General features: G+C 44.6%; 1 protein-coding gene across 10 annotated transcripts in view; it reads left to right on the forward strand.

The window, feature by feature from the left end:
- Positions 1-24,637, forward strand: part of cadpsa (calcium dependent secretion activator a) — a 181,088-nt gene that overhangs the window by 27,957 nt on the left and 128,494 nt on the right. For all 10 annotated transcript variants that reach the window (XM_089009909.1, XM_089009911.1, XM_089009910.1 and 7 more), the window contains exons 4-9: positions 11,882-11,962; positions 12,139-12,375; positions 12,548-12,669; positions 15,294-15,405; positions 19,363-19,502; positions 21,571-21,637. In XM_089009909.1, the coding sequence (XP_088866035.1) occupies positions 11,882-11,962; positions 12,139-12,375; positions 12,548-12,669; positions 15,294-15,405; positions 19,363-19,502; positions 21,571-21,637 (759 nt within the window). The remainder of the gene's footprint in view (positions 1-11,881; positions 11,963-12,138; positions 12,376-12,547; positions 12,670-15,293; positions 15,406-19,362; positions 19,503-21,570; positions 21,638-24,637) is intronic.

Here is a 24,637-nt window from a genome sequence, read left to right on the forward strand (position 1 = left end):
ACTGAAGGAACAATAGCAGACATTGCAAACAGCTACAAGTACCTCAGTATACCACAGGCCAATGGCAACCTCGAACTCGCAACAAGAAAAGTGGCTACGACCAAATACCTCCAGCGGGTGAGGCAAGTCCTCAGAAGCCAGCTCAATGGCAAGAACAAGACCCGGGCAATAAACAGCTATGCCCTGCCAGTGATCAGATACTCTGCAGGAATAATAAGGTGGCCAAAGGAAGAGATTCAGACCACGGATGTTAAGACCCGAAAACCCCTCACCATGCACGGAGGGTCCCATCCCAAGTCCAGCACCCTGAGACTGTACACAAGCCGTAAGAGACCGGGGACTAGTGAGTGTGAGAGCCACTGTCCAGGATGAAACATCCAAGCTCCATGAATACATCAAAGAGAAGGCTCCAACGGATGATGTACTCAGAGAATGTTTCAGACAATGGGGAACAGAGGATGATGTGCTGGAAGAAGGACAATCATGGGAGGAAAAGCCCCTACACGGGAAGTGGCTGATCTCAAGAAGTCCTATCAGTGGCTAGAGAGGGCTGGCCTAAAGGACAGCACAGAGGCACTCATCCTGGCTGCCCAAGAGCAGGCCCTGAACACCAGAGCCATAGAGGCAGGGATATACCACACAAGGCAAGACCCAAGGTTTAGGTTGTGCAAAGAGGCACCTGAGACAATCCAACACATAACTGCAGGGTGTAAGATGCTGGCGGGGAAAGCCTACATGGAGCGTCATAACCAGGTGGCTGGCATAGTCTACCGAAACATCTGTGCGGAGTATGGACTGGAAACCCCAAGGTCAAAATGGGAAACACCTCCCAAGGTGGTGGAGAATGACCGAGCAAAGATCCCGTGGGACTTCCAGATACAGACTGACAAGATGGTAAAGGCTAACCAACCAGATATTGTGGTCATAGATAAAGGGGAAAGGAAAGTCGTTGTCGTGGATGTAGCGGTCCCGAGTGATGGGAACATCAGAAAGAAGGAACATGAGAAAATCGAGAAATACCAAGGGCTCAGAGAGGAGCTGGAGAGAGCCTGCAAGGTAAAGGTGACAGTCGTGCCTGTGGTGGTCGGAGCACTCGGGGCAGTGACCCCCAAACTCGACGAGTGGTTGCAACAGATCCCGGGAACAACATCGGATATCTCGGTCCAGAAAAGCGCAGTGCTGGGAACAGCACGGATACTGCGCAGAACCCTCAAGCTTCCAGGACCCGAGCTAAAAATGGGGGACAGACACCACCCATGGTGGGTGAGACGAGGATTTTATATATATATATATATATATATATATAAAGTAAAGTCTCGTTCTATCGATATTCTTGGGAGTTAGAAAAAAATGTCGATATAACCGTACTGTCGATACATCCGTCCTGCGCCGAACTGCATGGGGCCGTGGGGGAGACGTAAACGTGGGAGCTTTGATATGGCATGTCATTTTATCATTGGGTTCATGGATTACGTATCTAACATGCTTTTTGTACAGTAGTGATGTGAAAAATAAATTTGTGCATAAAATAAAAACGTCTTTACACTTTTTTAATTACTATTTCCTTTCAAAAATGCCACCAATGCAAAATCCTCACTGTTGGTTTTCAATTCTTGTTTCTCTTCTGGTTCGGTCTTCAACAAAGTTCTGTGATCAAAATATCAGTGATATCACGACGATGCATGGTGAACAAAAAACTACTTTATTCTAGTGAGACAGAAAAACACTTCTCTCGTCTAGGCAGGAAGCGAGGAACAACGCACACGAACAAAGATCACAAAGAGAAGAGAAGAGCTCCCGCTCCGACTAGTTTTTGAACGTACACAGAAGCGATCTGTTGTCCAATCAGCTACGGACAACTCGATCTTCCCTCCAATCGGCTACGAACAACTCGGTGTTGGGAGGACCTTAGACTGAAATCTGGAGTTGTTGCCTCTTGCAACAACTATTGAACTAATAAGCCTGATAATGCCATGTAAACTAGACTAAACATGCAATAATCATAGTATGTACTAAGATAAACATGAAATAACAATATGTTTACTAATCTAAGCATGAAATAACGTAATATGTTTACTAATGTGCATAAGCACTCTATCATTCCCTCCTGTTGCACATTTAAATATCAGTTCATACATTTCCAAAAGTTTTCATGCATGCACGTCATACTAACTGCACAGGGAACCATTCTTTATATTTTTACTTTACTCATTTTATCTAATCTAATCTATCTAACATTATCTAATATTATCTAACCTAATCTAACACCATGGAGAAGGCGAAAAACCTCTATCACAACTTTGCTGCTGTGATATGCAACCTCTCCATTTGTGAGGGTTTTAAATTTTAATGAGGAAAACTCCTTCTTGGCTCTCCGTTTTTTTTTTTTTTTTTGCTTTTGTTTGTTGGAGCAACCACACTCTGGCCATGGTGTACCATTCCCAGCTACAACACAGGGTCCCCTTCACGCATTTGTTGATACAAAACCTTTGCGTAATTCACCTGACAATTAGTTATCATATTCATTAGCATTGCTCTTAAGCATGGAATAATACAACCAATGACTAAGAAAATAAATACAATCACGATTGCGAAAGGGACAAACATTCTGAGCAAAGTCGTATACCAAGGGCCCCCAAAGAGCCCGTCAAAGATCCACGGGTGATCAAGCCGTCCATCTCTGGCCATGGCATCTCTGAGATCCCTGATAACAGACAAAGCATCAGTCATGTTTATGGAATTCGCTTCTTCGGGTATGTACGTACAACAAGTGTCACCCACCATAGCACAGACGCACGCCCCCTTGTGGGGCTGTCAAAAGGTCCAAAACCATTCTATTTTGCAGCACCATTTGTCTATTGCTGCAATTTCGGTGTTTTGCATTTCATCTACTTCCAAGCTGGCATTTACAAACACTTGAAATCTGTAGTCAATTGTTGAGCGAGAAAAAATAAGAATGTCATCCAGGTACACGAAAACAAAAACATTGAGGAAGTCCCTGAGCACATCATTTATCAAATTTTGGAAAACGGCGGGCGCGTTCGTGAGCCCGAACCAGGTATTCAAAGTGCCCTAAAGGTGTTTTAAATGCTGTTTTCCATTCATCCCCCTCACGGATACGGACCAAATGGTAAGCACTACGCAGATCTAATTTAGAAAAAATGGTGGCGGACTGAAGGGGCGCGAAGGCCGAATCCATGAGGGGGAGGGGGTATTTGTTACGGATGGTGATGTCGTTCAGGCCCCGGTAGTCAACGCATGGGCGCAGGGATCCGTCCTTCTTATCGATAAAGAAAAACCCTGCGCCCAGCGGGGAACGCGACGGGCGAATGAGTCCCGCCGCTAGAGAGGAGTCTATGTAAGTGCTCAGGGTTTCCCGTTCCGGTTGTGAAATGTGGTAAAGTCTGGAGTCCGGTAATGGAGCCCCTGGCTGCAAGTCAATAGCACAGTCATACGGTCGGTGGGGCGGCAGGGATTGGGCGTTGTCTTTGCTGAACACCTCCCGCAGGTCGTGGTAGCACTGTGGCACGCCTTTGAGGCAGATGGCCTCGGGCGGGCCACCGCGGGAGGGGTTTCGCCCTGCCGTTGCCGACCGCAGGCAGTTGGCGTAGCAGTAGGGGCTCCAGCCCTGAATGGTGGGGCCCTCCCAAGAAATGGACGGGTCATGGGCCTTGAGCCAGGGGAGACCCAAAACCAATGATGCGTTCCGGGAGGGCATAACAAAAAATTGGCGTTGCTCCACATGGTTGCCCGCCACTGGGAGCTTAAGTGGGGCCGTGAGGTGGGTGACCCGGGCTAACAGTCGGCCATCCAGGTCGACGATCTCCTTAGGGGGAAGGAGATCGATGAGTTGGCAGCCCAATAAGTCGGCCAATTGGGGGTCGATGATGCACCCGTCGGCCCCCGAGTCAACTAGCGCCCGCACTGTTTGGGAGCTGGAGGGGCCAAATAGTTCGCTTTCCAGCCCCGTGTGACAGGTGTCGTGGACTTAGCCCCCAACGGTCGCCGTTTCGGTGGGGACTTACATGGGCCGTGGGTCCTTGGCTGGGGGCCTCGGCTGCGACGAGCCCTTGGGTTGGCGCGGTCGTCTCCCCCCCCCCCCCTATCACCATAGGTTTGGGGAATCCCTCCTGGGGCTGCGCGCGGTCGCTGCCGGGTGTGGTCGACCAAGGTCGGCTTCGGGGTTCCTCGGGCCGTCGGTCGCTTAGCTCCTTTCGCCGATCCCGGAGACGATGATCCAAGCCGATGACTATCTCGACGAGGTCGTCGAAGGTGGTGCCGGCGTCGCGGGTAGCCAACTCGTCCTTTAGGTCGGAATTCAAGCCGCGACGGAACACCCCCCTCAACGCTCGGTCGCCGTAGCCGCTGCCAGCGGCCTGGATCCGGAAAGCGACGGAGTATTCTGCGGCCGAACGGGCCCCTTGGACGCAGTCGAGGATTCTCCCTTCCGCCTCGACCTCCGTCACCGGATGGTGAAACACCCGGCGTATCTCGGCCACGAAGTCCTGATATGAGGCGCACAGCTCCGGTCGGGACTCTCGTACAGCCAGCACCCATGTTTCGGCTTCTCCCGCGAGCAGGCTAGTGATGAAGGCTACCTTAGCCTCATCGCTAACATAGGCGTCAGGATGTTGTTCAAACACGAGCGCACACTGCATGAGGAATTGAGCGCAGCGCTCGGTTTCGCCTGCGTAGCGTGAGGGTTGGGGTAGCGGGGGAGTGCGCCTGCCCACGGGCGGGGAGGAAGGGACAGTGAGGGTGGCGATGCATGTTTCCATCTCCTTGAGGCGTTGAGCCAGCGAGGAAGTAACGTGGCGCATTTCCTCGATCGCCTGGGCCAGCTGGCTCGAACGCTCCGCCTCTTGAACAAGGGCGGAAAAATACCTGTCATCGCCGGCGGGGTCCATGGGTGGTCGGAGTATTGTGTGACGACGCTCGAGTGCAAAAAAGGCAGGACTCGAGCGACGGGGTTTGGCGAAGGGGAAGGACCCGAAATACACGACGTGACAGGCTTGGAAGGAGCAAGAGTCTTTACTGAAACATGCATCAAAAATAACAAACAGAGAAGAGTGGAGGAACTAAACAATGGCAGACCTGGTAACACGGTAGTGGTAACGGCAACATCCAATAATATTCCGACGGAGAACGGTAGTGAGCGATAGGCAGATATAGACAGAAGGCACAATCAGTGAATAACAATCAGCTGTGGGAACCCAGGTGAATGATGATTGGAGGGGTCGTCTCCCAGGATTGGCGGAGGAGGTGACAGGAGGGGCGGGGCGCGCCCAGGATGGCAACGAGATGTGACATCAGTGTTGGGAGGACCTTAGACTGAAATCTGGAGTTGTTGCCTCTTGCAACAACTATTGAACTAATAAGCTTGATAATGCCATGTAAACTAGATTAAACATGCAATAATCATAGTATGTACTAAGCTAAACATGGAATAACATAATATGTTTACAAATCTAAGCATGAAATAACGTAATATGTTTACTAATGTGCATAAGCACTCTATCACTCACGTTCTATTCACACGAAAAAAACAGTGATTGTTACAAGCGATAAAGATACATCTGAATGCTACACAATTAAATACAGTACATGCATGAAAAACCAAAACTGCAACGTTTACATTACTTGCGTTGATGAAGTATGTTTAGTCTGAGAACCGTGTTGCGCCCAAAAGCCACCATTAGAGGGCATCCAAGCGCCATATAAGAAAGGTGGCCATAGGAGCTCGCCATTTTGTGCCTCTTTTTTTGGGGGGGTGAGAGATGTTCCCCCAATGTTGCCTCAAAATGGCACATATAATTCTTTAATCGATGCAAACATGTATGCCATTGTTGTCGCCATTGTTGAAGACGGTAGAATATGCCGTCTGCTACACGGGAGCTGGTCACGTAACCAAGTCACGTGACCAAGTCGACCAATGGCGCGACCGATGCAGATTTCGATAATGGTGGTTCTGTGTGGAAACCCCTAAGCAAATATCAATTCACTTTAAATATCTTTTGTATCGATAGAAACATAGCAAAATGGCCGTCGGGAGATGAAAAAGAGCACCATAGTAACCGGATTATCGTAAAAACCACGAATCGTACTAAACAGAACTAATTATACACAAAAAGGAGTCCAAGATGGCGCCCGAGTAGGCAGCCGTCAGCAAGTGCTCTGATGAGCCTTGCTTTTTTTGTTGTTTTTGTCTTGTTTTTGTGTTTTCTTTTGTCACTTTGTGCTGTTGTGCGTCATGTGGAAGGGATACAGATTGTTTTTCAGCATTTTTTACCACGACATTCATCAAGGAGGAGACTGTGCTGAGCGGTTGCGCCTTGTCGGCAGCATGAATATGCCAGTACTGTTTTTGAATGGGAGGAATGTCTGTGCCATTCGACTGTCATCGCTGGACACCAAAGGGGCCAATGTGCTTTTTTAGCGCCTGTAATGGGCAGCATCTTCACAGCCCCACTTTGTTCAGCGGAAGGTCGGTGCTGTTGGACAGTCTGCGGCTGGATGGATACATGGCTTGAGGAACCTGCGATAAGAAGGAAGGAGCGTCCGCGCAGAGCGCCGATGCGTATGTGGAACTGTCGCTGGATGGAATTTAAGCTGATTTATGAGGGACAGGAGATGTGAGACGATCTCTTTTCGTCAATGGATGCTACAGCTGCGTGTTTGCTTTCAACATTTAGCTTGTAGTCGACGTGCACGTTCCACCATGATGTCCCTGATCCACTGGTGAAGAGACGCTTTGATCCTCTCCTCTTTCATCTGGAACTGCTTTATGTAACAAAGAGGGTACAGAAAGTGCTTAAGAATGAATGTCTCTCTGTGTCTTTGTTTTGTCATGTTATTTGTTATTTAGTTTTTTGTGTTCTTTTGACTTCAAGACGGCGCCACAAGAGTGGCTGCCTTTCCAGCAGCTCCTGTGTTTTGCTTTTCTACTTTCATTTCTTTCATAACTTTGCTGCTGTGAAATGTACATTTCTCCACTGCGAGACTAATAAAGGCAAATCCAATCCAAACACTGGAAATGTGCACGGGAAATGAAAATAGTGTCATAATATGCAGTATTATCAATATACACGATATCGATATAATAAGACTATATATATATATATATATATATATATATATATATATATATATACAGTAAAGTCTCGTTATATCGATATCGGATATATCGATATTTTTTCGGACTCCCTTGAATATCGATATAACGAGACTTTACTGTATATATATATATATATATATATATATATATATATATATATATATATATATATATATATATATATATATATATATATATATATATATATAAAATCCTCGTCTCACCCACCATGGGTGGTGTCTGTCCCCATTTCAGCTCGGGTCCTCTACCAGAGGCCAGGAAGCTTGAGGGTTCTGCGCAGTATCCGTGCTGTTCCCAGCACTGCGCTTTTCTGGACCGAGATATCCGATGTTGTTCCCGGGATCTGTTGCAACCACTTGTCGAGTATGGGGGTCACTGCCCCGAGTGCTCCGACCACCACAGGCACGACTGTCACCTTTACCTTCCAGGCTCTCTCCAGCTCCTCTCTGAGCCCTTGGTATTTCTCCATTTTCTCATGTTCCTTCTTTCTGATGTTCCCATCACTCGGGACCGCTACATCCACGACAACGGCTTTCCTTTCCCCTTTATCTACGACCACGATATCTGGTTGGTTGGCCATTACCATCTTGTCAGTCTGTATCTGGAAGTCCCACAGGATTTTTGCTCGGTCATTCTCTACCACCTTGGGAGGTGTTTCCCATTTTGACCTTGGGGTTTCCAGTCCATACTCCGCACAGATGTTTCGGTAGACTATGCCAGCCACCTGGTTATGGCGCTCCATGTAGGCTTTCCCTGCCAGCATCTTACACCCTGCAGTTATGTGTTGGATTGTCTCAGGTGCCTCTTTGCACAACCTACACCTTGGGTCTTGTCTGGTGTGGTATATCCCTGCCTCTATGGCTCTGGTGTTCAGGGCCTGCTCTTGGGCAGCCAGGATGAGTGCCTCTGTGCTGTCCTTTAGGCCAGCCCTCTCTAGCCACTGATAGGACTTCTTGAGATCAGCCACTTCTGCTATGGTTCGGTGGTACATCCCGTGTAGGGGCTTTTCCTCCCATGATTGTCCCTCTTCCAGCACCTCATCCTCTGTTCCCCATGGACTGAGACATTCTCTGAGTACATCATCCGTTGGAGCCTTCTCTTTGATGTATTCATGGAGCTTGGATGTTTCATCCTGGACAGTGGCTCTCACACTCACTAGTCCCCGGCCTCCTTCCTTACGGCTTGTGTACAGTCTCAGGGTGCTGGACTTGGGATGGAACCCTCCGTGCATGGTGAGGAGTTTTCGGGTCTTAACATCCGTGGTCTGAATCTCTTCCTTTGGCCACCTTATTATTCCTGCAGGGTATCTGATCACTGGCAGGGCATAGCTGTTTATTTCCCGGGTCTTGTTCTTGCCATTGAGCTGGCTTCTGAGGACTTGCCTCACCCGCTGGAGGTATTTGGTCGTAGCCGCTTTTCTTGTTGCGAGTTCGAGGTTGCCATTGGCCTGTGGTATACCGAGGTACTTGTAGCTGTTTTCAATGTCTGCTATTGTTCCTTCAGTGAGTGAGACCCCTTCAGTGTGGACTACCTTGCCCCTCTTAGTCACCATCAGACTACATTTCTCCAGCCCGAATGACATTCCGATATCACTGCTGTAGATCCTGGTTGTGTGGATCAGGGAGTCTATGGCCAATTTCGCTCTTAGCATACAGCTTTATGTCATCCATGTAGAGGAGGTGACTGATCGTAGCTCCATTTCTGAGGCGGTATCCATAGCCTGTCTTGGCGATTATCTGGCTGAGGGGGTTCAGTCCTATGCAGAACAGCAGTGGGGAGAGTGCATCACCTTGGTATATGCCACATTTGATGGACACTTGCGTTAGTGGCTTGCCATTGGCTTCAAGTGTGGTTTTCCACATCCTCATCGAGTTTGCAACGAAGGCTCTCAGGGTCCTGTTGACCTTATACAACTCCAAACATTCATTGATCCATGTGTGTGGCATCGAGTCATATGCTTTCTTGTAATCAATCCAGGCTGTACACAGGTTGGTATGTCGGGACCTGCAGTCTTGAGCGACTGTTCTGTCAACCAGCAGCTGATGTTTGGCACCTCTAGTATCTCTACTAATGCCTTACTGTGCTTTGCTCATGTATTGATCCATGTGTCCACTTATCTTAGCCGCAATGATGCCTGACATGAGCTTCCATGTTGTGGAGAGACAGGTTATTGGCCGATAGTTGGAAGGAACTGCACCCTTTGAGGAATCCTTCATGATCAGGATTGTTCGCCCTTCGGTTAGCCATCCTGGGTGAGTCCCATCCATCAGCAGCTGGTTCATTTGTGCTGCTAGGCGCTCGTGGAGAGCTGTGAGTTTCTTTAGCCAGTAGGTGTGGACCATATCCGGGTCTGGTGCCGTCCAGTTTTTCATACCTGAGACTCTTCCTTGTATATCTGCCGCTGTGATGGTAACTGGGTTCTGTTCAGGGAGGTTGCTGTGCTCCTCTTTCAGAGTCACCAGCCATTGTGCACTGCTGTTATGTGCGACCTCCTTCTCCCATATGCCTTTCCAGTATCTTTCAGTTTCCAGCCTTGGAGGGTCTGCTCTGCTGTTAGAACCCTGCCACTGAGCGTACACTTTCGCAGGTTGTGTTGCGAATAGCCTGTTTATTCTTCTGGCCTCATTCTCTTTCGTGTACCTCTTTAGGCGACTGGCCAAGGCCTGGAGCCTTTGTTTGGCAGTTTCGAGTGCTTCAGGTATGGTTATCTGCATGTACCTCTTGGGTATTGGCCTTTTATTCATACCTCTCTGGGTCTCCGTCAATTGACTCACATCTTTCCGAGCCGCCTTGATCTTGGCCTCCAACCGTCTTTTCCATGGTGGGTAATGAATCTCGTGGCTCTCATGGTTGCTCTTGTAGCCAAGCATGTCTAGGATCACTGATGCTGAGGTGTATATCAGCTCATTGGTTTCCATGATCGTTCTCAGTGCTGCATTCACAGTTTCCGTGAGACTTTCAGGTGGTACTTCACATAGCCGTTGTAATCGGTGTCTTCGTTGCCCAGTTTTCATTCTTGCCATGATCTTATCTCTCAGGTCATTTGCTGCCTCGCTCAGCATTTCATTTATTGGGGCTGGCTTCCCAATCTCATTATTCATTGGGGCTTGCCTCCCAATCTCTGGTTGAACCTCTTCCTGTGATGTGGCAGCCTGGGGCCTTTCACCTCGGAATTTGTGTTGTACCTCATCAATCTCAAGTTGTGATAGCAATTGCCGTTTGTGGATATTGGAACACTGAGCTACTAGTTGTTTCGTGGTCAACCGTGACTGTGGGTTTCGAAGTAACCATTCAGCCCCCATTCTCCGCATGTAACCCCTCTGACTAGGGTTGCTTGAGTAGTAGCATTCCAACAGAGCCATGTTATCGCATCTCGTCCATCTCCGCTTTGTTCCAGTAGCCCATTTTTCATCAGGATGCTCTGGTTCCCCAGCACCTGACGCAGACCTTGTTTGGCCGGGCGACGTCTGAGCCGGCATGTCATTCCATTTATTGTCTCTCATCATTGTATGAGGTAGGCATTAGCGTGAAGGGTCTTGCCCAAGGACCCACACTGGATGATGTCATTGTGCTCATTTTCTCTGCCACAAGTGGGATTCGAAATATATATATATATATATATATATATATATATATATATATATATATATATATATATATATATATATATATTATATCGATATTCTCGGGAGTCCGAAAAATATTGATATAACCGGGACTATCGATATATCCGACCCTGCGCGCATGTAATTTTCTCCTTGCGTTCATAGAAATAGTATCGTAATAAGCGGTACTATCGATATAACCGCTATCGATATAACGAGACTTTACTGTGTATATATATGCAGTGGGGCCTCGTTTTACGAACACCTTGCCTTACGAACTTTGAATTTATGAAAATTAAACCATGGATTACGCACTACTTTCACGATACACACCCCCCCACCACGGCTGGCGGAGTAATCTTCCGCGGAAGAACACCAAAGCACATGACCGAACAGCGCCCCACCCGGCCTGCCTTTCCACACCCCCTTTCTCTGAGTGCACACGTCGATATATATATATATATATATATATATATATATATATATATATATATATATATATATATATATAATGTGGTGTGTGTGGTGTGCGCATGCGTATATGTGTGTGTGTATATATATATATATATATATATATATATATATATATATATATATATATATATATATATAAGAGCTAAAATGGGGGACAGACACCAGACGAGGATTTTTTATATATATAAACACACAGTGATACCCCAGTTTACGAATTTAATTGGTTCTCAGAAAGTAAGTGTGTGTGTAAGGCGAAAAGTTCGTCTGCCAAACATTAATTGCCCATAGGAAACCATTAAAATGAAAATAATCCGTTCCCAGGTCCCCATAAAACATATACAGTAAAGTCTTGTTATATCGATATTCAAGGGAGTCGGAAAAAATATCGATATAACCGGGACTATCGATATATCCGACCCTGTTTGCATGTAATTTTCTCCGTGCGTGCACAGAAATAGTATCGATATAACCGGGACTATCGATATATCCGATATCGATATAACGAGACTTTACTGTATATATATATATATATATATATATATATATATATATATATATATATATATATATATATATATATATATATATGCCCCCACACACACACAAGCAACCATATTTTCTTGTTTGCGCTGTAATTTAATGGCAACCCTTTACTGTATTCTCCCAGCTGGACAACCCAGACGAGCAGGCAGCACAGATCCGAAGAGAGCTGGATGGACGCTTACAAATGGCCGATCAGATCACCCGTGTAAGCAAAGAAGAAGGAATGTCATATTTTCTGGAAACAACTTCAAACCGATGAAGTATCAAATATTTAAACTTCAATATTTTAACCAATCATCTTCACCTATCACATTGTTTTTGCTCTTTGGACGCCACAGTGTCCATCAGCTCATCAATATCTGGTCTTCTTGCTTGAATTAGCTTGGCGGAAGATTCCCTCGCTTGGCCTCCAGGGAGATGGAGACCATGTTCATCGAAGAACTGCGTTCTTCGGTCAACCTGCTGATGGCCAACCTGGAGAGCATGCCGGTGTCCAAAGGGGGAGAATTTAAGCTGCAGAAACTCAAACGTGGTCACAACACGTCAATCATGGACATGGGACAAGAGGACGAGAACATCCTTTCCAAATCGGACGTGGTGCTTTCGTTTACCTTGGAGGTCAGTGAACAGCCACCAATGTGTCAGATTTCTCTTCTTTTTTTGTCTTTGTCTGCTTCAATTCCAAGCCGCAACAGTGAAATGTCGGCGCTGTCATTAGTGTGGCGTTTTCAAAGTTTGAAGCATATTGAAGCGTTTTTGCATTGTGTTAACACGTAATTTTGTGTTCCAGGTGGTCATCATGGAGGTGCAGGGTCTTAAGTCTTTGGCTCCAAACAGAATCGTGTACTGCACCATGGAGGTCGAGGGGGGCCACAAACTGCAGACGGACCAGGCGGAGGCATCCAAACCCACGTAGGTCTCCCCTGCACAATTCAATCATGAGAACATGAGAGATAAAAAAGTTTGAAATCCTGCTTCCACCCCTCACTTTCCAGATGTGGGCATTTAAAAACAGAAGACAATTTAAAGGACAACCGACATCACTTTTTAGTTTCCTAACTGACATCAGAAAAACGTTTGATAGCATCTAAAATACCCAAAACACACAGGCTGATATTTTGAGTCAAATGCAAAACACCAATCAAAATGACTTCAAGTGTCCCAAAACTGCCACAAAATGAGCTCGGAACTGGCCACATTCAGAAAGTCCCGCCCCCTTGTTGGTGACATCACAAAGTCATACTCCTTCACAAACTGCTTTGCTCCAGAATCAAAACGATCCATCCAGTTATGAATATGATCCGATATGATTCAGTTCTGAAGAGGAAAGCATAAATGTTTGTTTTGCAATCTATTAAAGAAGTCCTTCCGTATCAATTTGAGCCGTCTGCCAGCGATGAAACCGGTGAAGATCTGGACTTTGATGTAGCAGCCAAGAAAATGCACAAGACGGCGCACATGCTGCGTTTCATCCAGCATATGAAGCCGCTTATCAGAGTTGTAAAGCCGCCCGTGATTGGTTAAAATTTGTGGTAGAAGACAGATGGGTGGTATTTTTTAGACTGCCACAATTCAAACAAGCACACGGACATCAGAGATGTTGAGATGAGAGAGAGAAAGCTCCGACAGCGCTACAGAGTAAAAAATGACACGGTGGAAAGTGGATGTTTGTCCGATCACTTTACAGGAACAGGATATTTTTTTCTGTGGGTGAGCAGCCGCAGCCACACGCCCCAGCGTTCACTCAAACCATCAGTAACATAAGACATTTCATTTCAAAGCGCCTTTCAAAACTCTCAAGGTCACTTTACAGTCACAGGATAAGTTTTTCTGTGGGTGAGCAGTGGCAGCCATATGCGCCAGCGTTCACTCAACCCGGAAGTAACTCAAATATAGAAAGCTAGGTAGCTAGCTAGTTAATAGATAGCTAATAATAATAACAATAATACGTACCTCAAATAGATAGAAAGCTATCTATCTAGCTAGCTAGCTAGCCAATAGATAGCTAATAATAATAATAAGAATACCTCAAATAGATAGAATAGAAAACTAGTAGAGCGCTGGAATAAAGTGCTAACATGTAAAAAATAGAAATTCTGCCCCCTTGTGGAAGGGAAAAATTATAATTTGCCAGAGGTCTGACCAGCGCTCTATCAGCACCACCTGCAAGAAAACAAAAAACAAAACCTGAATTAATTCGGGCATGGCGCTCAATGTCATATTTTCAATTCCCGAATCAATTTGTGAATGGCAGTGAAGGAGTTGAACTCTGAGCTTGTGTACTTTGACGGTGGTCATATCCTGAATCAAATGACTCATTTTGATGCAAGATCACATCCCATAAATGTCTCTGTGACGGATTCGTCATCCATCCAGAGTGGAGTCTTTCTTCCCTTCGCCCAAATTAAAGCGGGAACGACCTCCTTTGAATAATGCATTAAAGGACAACCGACACCTTCTGACAAGTTGTGTCCATAATTTGTCAAATGATTTCTACTGTGTGCATTTGACAAAGATTCCAGCGCATATTAAAGCTATATTTGACCTTTTAAGACTGGCGCTGAATATTCCGGAAGTCTTGTTTTCGAGTCGGAGACGATGCCCGACGTGACGTCGCGGAAGGAACGCCCCTGACTGACAAAGCGACACACAATGCATTTTGGGTACTTTTTTTCATCTGAAAACATCGTGTTGATCCGTGTTGATGGCGAAATTAGTAGGAAAACTACATAAATAACGGGATGGTGAATGGTTGTGTGTCGCAGCCAATTGCGGTAACACGCCTAAAGAAGGTGTAAGTTGACACAAATTCCCAGCGGACAAATCAGCCTCTTTCCAACAGAGCTTGTGTGTCATCTTGTGCATTTTCTGGGCGCTACAGACGGCTCGAATTGATACGGAAGGACTTCTTTCATCGATTGCAAACATTTATGCTTTCCTGTTCAGAACTATTTGAATCATATTCATAACTGGATTAGTAACAAGAAAGCATATTATCCCAATCTGAACTCTCTGAAGCCATTGTTTTGATTCTGGAGCAAGGCAGTGTGTGACTCATAGTGACCTCATGAACAAGGGGGCGGGATCTTTTGAATCTGCCCAGTTTCGAGCTCATTTTGTCACAGTTTTGGGACACTTGAAGTCATTTTTATTGGTGTTTTGCATTTGACTCAAACTATCAGCCTGTGTGTTTTGGCTATTTTAGATGCTGTCAAACGTTTTTCTGATGTCAGTTAGGAAACAAAAAAAATGCTTGTATTAAGTTCATCCTGTCTACTTGATATCTAATTTAACATAGATTTTTTTCTTACAGACAGTAATTACAGACAGTATACTTCCGCCTTTGTCAGAGTGTCCTCTCGGAGGACACTCTGACGAAGGCGGAAGTATACGCCAAAACATGTCAGGTATTTGAACACCTACAATACACTGTCTGTAAGAAAAGAATCTATTTTAAATAAAAATAAAAATGGTGTCGATTGACTGTCATCCGACGGTGAAATGCAGCGCTAATGTGTTGATGAATGTGTGTGTAGTTGGGGAACCCAGGGGGATTTCACAACCAGCCAGCCCTTACCTGCCGTCAAAGTCAAGCTCTTCACCGAAAGCACCGGGGTCTTGGCCTTGGAGGATAAGGAGCTTGGAAGGGTACATTCTCAACACTCTCCACCTCCACACAGATGCACTTAGAACGTACAGTGATACATCAGCTTATGAACGCTTTAACTCACAAACGTTTCACTTCCAGAACATTCAATTCGCAGGCATATAGTCTTGGCTAACGAACTAGTTTTCGGCGACGAACCAAACCACACAGCGCCACGGTGGCTGGCTGACTCGTTTTCCACACCCACTTTCTTTCAGTGGACTCAGTGCAGATGTGGTTTGTTATCGAGTGGAGGACTTTTGCTTTTTTGGGAACAAAAAAGACCCACCGCAGGCTCGTGTTAAGCCGAAGAGGACACAAAAGAAAATGACGGTCGAACAGAAGAAGGAGATCATCGAAAAACACCAACGAGGTGTGCGTTGGAGTGACTTAGCATCCCAGTACCAGTAGACTAAGTTGACCATTGCTACCAGCCATTGACAACTACCATCACAAAGGTCAATAAAACAACTTTATTATATAGTACAGTTTATTTCTTTCATTACAATACAATAGCACATTTGTTATACATAAATTAAGGTATATTTTTGTGTAGTTTTAAAGGACAACCGACGTCTCCGGACAAGTTGTGTCCATAATTTGTAAAATGGCTTCAAATGACTTCTACTGTGCGTATTTTACAAAGATTCCACCGCATATCGCTCGATTTTACTTTTTAAAAGTCACGCTGAATATTCATGAAGTCTTGTTTTTGAGTTGGTGACGAGTCCTCACCCTACGTCACTGAAGGAACGCCCCTCAGCGAGAAAGGACACACCTTGCATCACCTCAATGCATTTTACGGTACTTTGTTTGGTCTGAAAACTTCGTGTTGATCCGTGTTGATGGCGAAATTAGAAGGAAAACATAAATAACGCAATGGTGAATCGTTGTATGTTACACCGAGACAACTCTTTGCTATTTGTTGACAAAAATTCCAAGGTGAAAAATAAACCCATTTCCAACGGAGCTCTGGCGCCATCTTCTGCATTTTCTGTGATGCTACACATCAGTTTTGATCCCTCAAAATGACCCGCAAGACCTTCTTTAATCGATTGCAAACATTTATACTTTCCTCTTCAGAACTATTTGAATCATATTCATAAGTGGATGTGTAACAAGAAAGCATATTCTCCGAATCTGAAGCCATCGTTTTGATTCTCCAGCAATGCAAGACGTCTTGGCGTGACGTCACGAACTGGGGGCGGGACTTTCTGGATTTCCCTAGTTTTGAGCTCATTCTGTGGCAGTTTTGGGACACTTGAAGTCATTTTTATTGGTGTTTTGCATTTGACTAAAAATATCAGCCTGCCTGTTTCGGGTATTTTAGATGCTATAAAACGTTTTTCTGATATCAGGAAACAAAAAAGTGATGTTGGTTGTCCTTTAAGGCTTATTTCGTTGAATATTACGTTTTATGGCGACCTAGAAACGGATTATTCTCATTTTAATGGTTTGTTATGGGAAATAAATGTTCGGCAGACAAACTTTTCGCCTTACACGCTTTCTGGGAAGCAATTAAGTTCATAAGGTGAGGTATGACTGTATTTAGACACCCGGAACTCATCAAAGCTGCTTTTTGAATGGGATTGTACTCAGCAACACTTCTTTGCATTGCCTCTCCACAGCTTCAATCTCCAAGTCCTTGACTTGACCAGCTTTGATTTTCTGCCCACCGCTTTATTGAATTTAAGCCAGTCTCTCCTCACTCCTTCTCCTCATTTCAGCCATTTATTCACTCTTGATTGTCCAACGGTGTGGTCCCATCATGGTTGAAAACTGAAGTGATCACCCATATCCCCAAAAAAATCAAAATAGGTTCAGACCTCAAAAAATACAATAACCCTCACCCTAGTTCTTATCCACCTTTTATCTCCAAAATCCTCCCAAAATGTAGTTTCCACTCAAGTGCACTCCACGAGAGCCTCTATGAGCCTCTATCTTGTGCAATTTTCCTCCTCTCCAAAATCACCTCCGATCTCCAATTTGACTCTGGCTCACTTGACATCTTCATCCTCTTACCTTTACTTCAGTTTGAGGGTCTATTTATCATTCTCTACAACTGATAGAGATCAGACAGAATAGAAGTTATCATATTTAAAGGTTTCATGCTGTTATACTAGAATACACAGAATACAAAACCGTGGTGAGACCAGCCATGATATTTGGACTGTAGACAGTGCCACTGAAGAAAAGACAGGAAGCAGAGCTGGAGGTAGCACAGATGAAGATGTTGAGGTTTTCTTTGGGAGTGACCAGGTTGGATAGGATCAGGAATGAGTACATTAGAGGGACAACTCATATTCGAGGCTTTGGAGAGAAAGTCAGACTGAGATGGTTTGGACATGTCCAGAGGAGAGAGAGTGACTATATCGGGAGAAGGATGCTGAGCCTTGAACTGCCAGGCAGGAGACCGAGAGGAAGACCTAATAGGAAGTTTATGGATGTGGTCAAAGAGGACATGAAGGTCGCTGGTGTGAGAGAGGAGGATGCACAAAACCGGGATAGATGGAGAACATTGATTCGCTGTCGCGACCCCTGAGGGGAAAAGCCAAAAGGAAAAGAAGATACGAGAATACACAATTGAAGCACAGAGAAACCGGGGGTCAATCTGAGGTAAACAGACACAGCCTGTTAACCTGTCATCTTCATCTAGGAGATTTGGCCTTCAACAGAATTTAGGACTTGAGAATCTCCTTCAAAAGAATAATTTAGGACTTGAAACTCCCTCATAGGAAGAACCCATTAGCCGGGTTACAAATGTATCGGTTCAGGGAAAGACAACCAATTGAAATGTCGATGCTCTATTGTTTATAGCTATTGGTGCTTGGGACGTCCAGGAGCGTGGTATTCAAATCAAGAAAACTATGTTTAAATCATTGTTTTCTTGATTTGAATAAAGTAAAACATCATATGTATTACTTCAATTTGCATTTACTCTCAATAAATAGCTTGGCAGAGGGCTGCAGAATTCAAGCATCTGTCATGAATGGCTGCATCTCCTGCCGGCAGTAAAAGACACTCTTTCTGTGTTTGAGTCTTTGTTCACAATGTCCGATTGAATATCTCTGACAACAGCATACTCTCCTTCCATTTTGAAAGCGTCCAGGTCGATTTCTGACCCTGGTCACAAATGATGGCTGAAATGTGATTGGGTACATGCTTCCATATTCTGAAAGACAATTTGGAATTATTTCATCAGAATCGATGGACAAAATAGTATCAGTCCGATATTTCTAAGCCATCAGAGAAGGCTTTGCAGGCCTTGCCGCTGGTCAAAACACTCTGCAAACAGCTCCCAATGTATTGCTATCCTGGTCACCACGATTGTTGCTTTCCCGTCTTGATGATTGTGATTCGCGGCTCCTGGCCTTCAGTAATGTCAGAGATGTTGGATCGGACACTGTGGACAAAAGCTGGAACACAGACAGATTGTCTTTTTCTGCCAGCAGGGGACGTAGCCATTCAAGACAGACGCCCAAATTGAGAGTAAATGCAAATTGAGTAATACATTAGTAAAACATAGTTTTCTTGATTTGAATACCACGCCCCTGGACGTCCCAAGCACCAACAGCTTTAAACAACAGAACATAGACATTTTAATTGGTTGTCTTTAGATTTGTAACCTGGCTAATGACCTCGAGATGTGAAGGAGTGACAAGTCCTAAATTCTGTCCAAGGAAGGAGTTAACCAAGTACTAAATTATGTCCAAGGCCAGATCTCCTAGTTGAAGACAACAGGTTAACAGGCTGTGTCTGTTGACCCCAGATTGACCCCCGGTTGTCTGTGCTTCAATTGTGTATTCTCGTCACACATGTTCACGAAGCATATAACAACATAAAAGTTTTAAATGTGATCACTTCTATTCTGACTAATCTCTATCACTCACAAATGCCAAAAGTGTTTCAGATCGCCGCTGTCGTCCGGTCCGTCCTTATCATGTCATAAATACTTGCAGGTTGTACTCCATCCAACTCCAAACAGTCCCAAGCAGTCGGAGATGCACAAAATGTGCATTTCAAAAGGCTGCTCAGACACTGACCTGAAGATCCGATTGGCCATTCGCATGGATAAACCGCAGAACATGAAGCATTGTGGGTAAGTTTCTCTCTCTGTCTGAGTGGGTTTGTCCTGTTGTCATGCTTGCTCCTCTTTTTGATTATTTCACTGCGCCATCCAATTCTCGTGTTCAATTGTTGCAAATTTCCACGCTGAGGGAGTATTAATAATAATAATACATTTGATTTCTAAGCGCCTTTCAAAACTCTCAAGGTCACTTTACAGTTACGGGAACAGTTTTTCTGTGGGTGAGCAGTGGCAACCACAGGCGCCAGCGTTCACTCAACCCGAAAGTAACTTAAATAGATAGAAAGCTAGCTCGCTAGCTAATATATAGCTAATGCTTTCTAATTGGGATTCAGTCACTCAGTCCGTCCCAGAGACCAAAGACTTTGTAGGACAGACGCACTGAGAGCAACACTGTGACTATATCTTGATACTGACCTCTAATTAAAATCATTTTGCATTTACATCTTCATTTTTTTACCAAAGGCGTCATGGCGATCGACATCTGACTTTTCTCTCTGTACTTTATAATAATACATTTCATTTGTAAGTGCCTTTCAAAACTCTCAGTCACTTCACAGTCACAGGATAAATTTTTTTTTTGTGGGTGAGCAGCGGCAGCAACACACGCCAGCGTTCTCTCAACCCGGAAGTAACTCAAATAGAAAGAAAGCTAGCTAGCTAGCTAATAGTTAGCTAGCTAGATAGCCAGCCAGCCAGCTAGATAGCCAATAGATAGCAAATAGCTCGCTAGCTCGATGCATTAGCTCGATGCATTAACATGGCTCACTATTCTTCCAGTCATTTTTCTTTACATGAAAGGATTATTAGTTAAAAAAAACAAACAAACTGGAATATACTAAATCATTCATGAGCCTTCTTGCAAGAAAAATCTTTCTTTGCAGGATAAAACGCACCTTTTTATAAAGTACAACAACTGAACGACAAACCATTCTCCACACCTGCGCTTTCCTCCCGCATTTCAAAAATATCGACGTCAGGTTCTTTCAAATACTTGGCAACCAATTCAGGGTGGACACAGTCAGTCTTTCAGCAGTTATTTAGGAGAAACTGACCACCCGGGTGAGAGGAGGTATGGTAGTAGTACTGCAGATAGAATGAATACACGGCAAGAACCGAGAGTCAACAGTCTTTTCTAGGACATGGGCGACCCCAAGTGGATCAGTTTGGTATCTAGCCATTAGTGCAGCCGAGAACCGTTGTGGATTTTGTGGTTGTAATAACTCACTTCAACCAGGAGATGTCCTAGTCGAACCCCTTTTCAGTTCATTTGGGAGTGGACTTCTGTGGCTCACAAAAAACATTGACGTCACACTCCTCCCTTTGCAGGGAGAAAATAACCAACAAAGTGGACCGTGTTTTCCGGTGTGTCAGGCGCACCCAAAAGCCTTGATTTTCCTCAAAAGATTACCCTGCGCCTTATATAAAGTCTTTATATGTGGAGTAATAGTGAGCCACAACAGGTCTGGCGACGACTGTCAGCAGCCACCGACTCCATTTCCCTCCCCCTGTAGAAGAAGTATTGAATAATAATAATAATACATTTGATTTATAAGCACCTTTCAAAACTCTCAAGGTCACTTTTGTCACGCTTTGCAAGGTGTTGATGGCAGATGTGGATCCCAAAAAGCAGGCAGGCAGGAGGGAGCAGCAGGTTGTGTTTGAGAAATTGTATTAAAATAAAGTCAACAGGAACAAAATGTAAAACATCAAAGTCATTCAAACTTCTTCTTTTTATTATTATTATTATTATTGTTATTATTCATCTGTGCTGTATGTCATGCATATTAGCATATTTGACAATAAATCTGACTTTGATTTTGATTATTATTATTATTGTTATTATTATTATTATTATTATTATTATTATTATTATTATTATTGTTATAGCTCGATACCGAGTCAGCTTTATAGCTCGATGTACAACTCTTTCAATCATTGGTGAGGAAAGGAAACTCCGATAATTGTTCCGAATTACACTTTATAAACCGGAAACTACGGTAGTTGTTTTAGTTACATGTCATCAATGAGCACATGTGAATTGTTTTCATTGATACGTGATTGTTTTCAACCAACACAGGTATCTGTGGGCCATTGGCAAAAATGTCTGGAAAAGATGGAAGAAACGGTTCTTTGTTCTAGTTCAGGTAAGAGCATTGCTTGCTTTTTGTTTTCTCAAAGCCTTGATTGTTTGGAACGCGAATGAAGACTATAAAAAAGAAATATGAAACAGAAACGGCTGGCAAGTGATTCAGGGTGTCGTGTCTCTCAACATTTGCGACTGGGATAGGCTCCGGAATCACTCCAATCACCAAATTTATTGGGGAAGTGAAAATATGAAATGGAGCGCCATTCACAAATTTGTTTGGGTTTTGTTTTTTTTTTTCGCGGGGGGGGGGCGGTGAAGCGCTGATACGACCTCTGGCTATGGTTTTTTTCCTTTCCACAGGCGGCAGCATTTCCCCTTTTTTCCATATTAGCGCTTTCTTCCTGCTTCAGCTGTTGTGCAAGCGCTAGATCAACCAATATGGATGTATTTTGGACAGCTGCCCTCATTTCAAGCTCGTGTAACTTCAGCACCGTATCATTTAGGAATTAACTCTTTTTTTCCTTACGCTGCATTGAATGTTTTTTTTCATCCTAAAACTGGATCCTGATATTTGAGTGAAAATGACAAAAATCCAGGCACTGGCGTGGACACCTATTTGCACCTCACCTGGCAGGGAAGAAGTTAAATTCGATGCTACGTTTCAAATACGTAAGTGTAAAACAAAGTGATTATTTTAGAAGACAAAAGTAAGTTTTCAAATCAGCCACGTATGGAGTACACATTTGGGTTTTGGATTAGATTAAGCCTTTATTAGTATCGCAGTGGAGGAATTGACATTTCACAGCAGCAATGTGATGGAAGAAGGAGGAAAGGAAGAAGTAGAAAAACAAAATACAGGAGCTGCTGTAAAGGCAGCCACTCTTGCGGCGCCATCTTGAAGTCCACAAAATAACAAATAATTTTACACAACACAAAAGACACACAGTCATTCACTCTTAAGCACTTTCTGCACCCTTAAGCAGTTCATAATGAAAAGGGAGATGAACATGGTGGAAATCTATTAGCTATCTGCTAGTTAGCCGGCTAGCTTTTTTATCTATATTTACTTCCGGGTTGAGTGAACGCTGGCTCAGTGTATTAGCTAACTAACTGTCTAGCTAGCTGGCTATTAGCTATATAGCTATCTAAGTTGGGCAGTGGGCAGGTGTGTTTGATCTGTGATGGGGTTAGGCGTCCCAGCCACCACGAGTCTCCGTGTCTACGTGAGCATGCCACATAGACAGTCGCTTATTGTAGGGCTTGTCTACCTACGCATGTGAAGCCTGGAGCCAGCAGATTGCGTGGAGGAAACCACCAGACTGGTTCAACAGGCATGAAGGTGGGCACAGCAAAGCGTTGTGGAGCACAGTGAGACACGTAGAACACTGTGGTCACATCCCGACCCATCCCCAGTCGTCTTGACTCTGTCTTGCCACTGAATTCTGATTGGCTGGGACCAGAGAGTGAAGCAGACCAGCAAGCGCAACTCTCCTTCACTTTCATCAAACTCACGCGCAAGTCATCTTCACCACCCACCAATCCAGTGAAGATGCTCATCTCTTTCCAAAGAGGACGAACACCAGCTATCTATCTGTTGGCTATCTATTAGCTATCCATTAGCTGGCAAGCTAGCTTTCTATTCACTTCTTGGTTGAGTGAACGCTGTCGCATGTGGCTGCCGCTGCTCACCCGCAGAAAAACTGATCCTGTGACTGGAAAGTGACTGAGAGTTTTGAAGGGCGCTTAGAAATGAAATGTATTATTATTATTATTATATACAGGTGACATCCGACTTACGACCGTCTCGATTTACGACCGCCCGTACTTACGACCACGACCTCCGGACCCCATTTTTAACATTTTAAGAGGGGGGAGGGGTTTGCGAGTCATTTAGCCTCTGAGTCTCTATTCAACATTTTGAATGGATTTCCACTTCCTACCATCTTTTTTCTCATTTGTCATTCTCATCCCTGCATTTGGCGGGAGGGACTTGCAGCCAAGCTGCCATCCGCCTGCTTGTCAAAGGAGAGACGGAGAAGCCGAACGGGCTTTTTTTCTTGGGCGTTTGGGGGCCAAAGAGGCTTGTAGCAGCCATTTCCTGGTTACTGCATCCGGACACGGGTGGCATGCAAGGGTGCGGGTGGAGCGGCGGCGGGGGGGCGGGGGCTGCCGCCTGTCTCCCATGCATTGAGAGAATATGTCTCAGAGCTACACGTTGACAGCGGATTGACAAAGTGGAGTGAACACTAGCTGGCCTAACACTTGGAGCTAGAAAATCCCGTGCGCTGCCAACTTGAAGCCGCTTGCTTGCTTGCGGCAAAATAGATTTCAAGTGACAAATAAGCGTCAATCCACCGCGCGCTCAAGTGCGTTTGCTCTTAAGGATGACCGCGTGCGCAGGCAGCCACGGAAAATGCCTTTGTGCTTTTCACCGCTTTTTATTTCACTCACAATGCAGAACGTGCCTGCCTGTCTTTTAATAATAATAATACATTTCATTTCAAAGCTCTCAAGGACATTTTACAGTCACAGACAAGCATAGATACAATAATAAATCAAATGCAATCATCATTACAGTAAAGTCTCGTTATATGGATATCGGTTATATCGATAGTACCGCTTATTACGATACTATTTCTATGAACGCAAGGAGAACATTGACATGCCGCAGGATCGGATATATCGATAGTCCGGTTATATCCATATTTTTTCCCACTCCCGAGAATATTGATATAACGAGACTTTACTGTATATTATAATAACAGTGTCTGAAACTCGTGAGAAAATTTAGCGGACACCCGGGCAGACAACTCTGAAAAGTGTCCTGCCCAGCCATAAAGTTGCTTGCCCCATTTTTCACAACTTGAAACACAATAAGACGGCTAATCTCAAAAAAAAAACACCATTGTTGCAAAATAATAAGGATTTTTTTAATGAAGGATGTGCCTAGCACAAATGTCCCCTTGCTTAATTTGTCGGAAATATCCTTTGCTGATGATTGGCTCCAGTTGTGTTTTGTCCATCCACTTCCTGGCAGGTTGCACAGTGCAATATTTGC

This window comes from Hippocampus bargibanti, linkage group LG12 (assembly GCF_051943395.1).
Source record: "Hippocampus bargibanti isolate YZ-2025 linkage group LG12, ASM5194339v1, whole genome shotgun sequence".
In the NCBI taxonomy this organism is placed as follows: Eukaryota; Metazoa; Chordata; class Actinopteri; order Syngnathiformes; family Syngnathidae; genus Hippocampus; species Hippocampus bargibanti.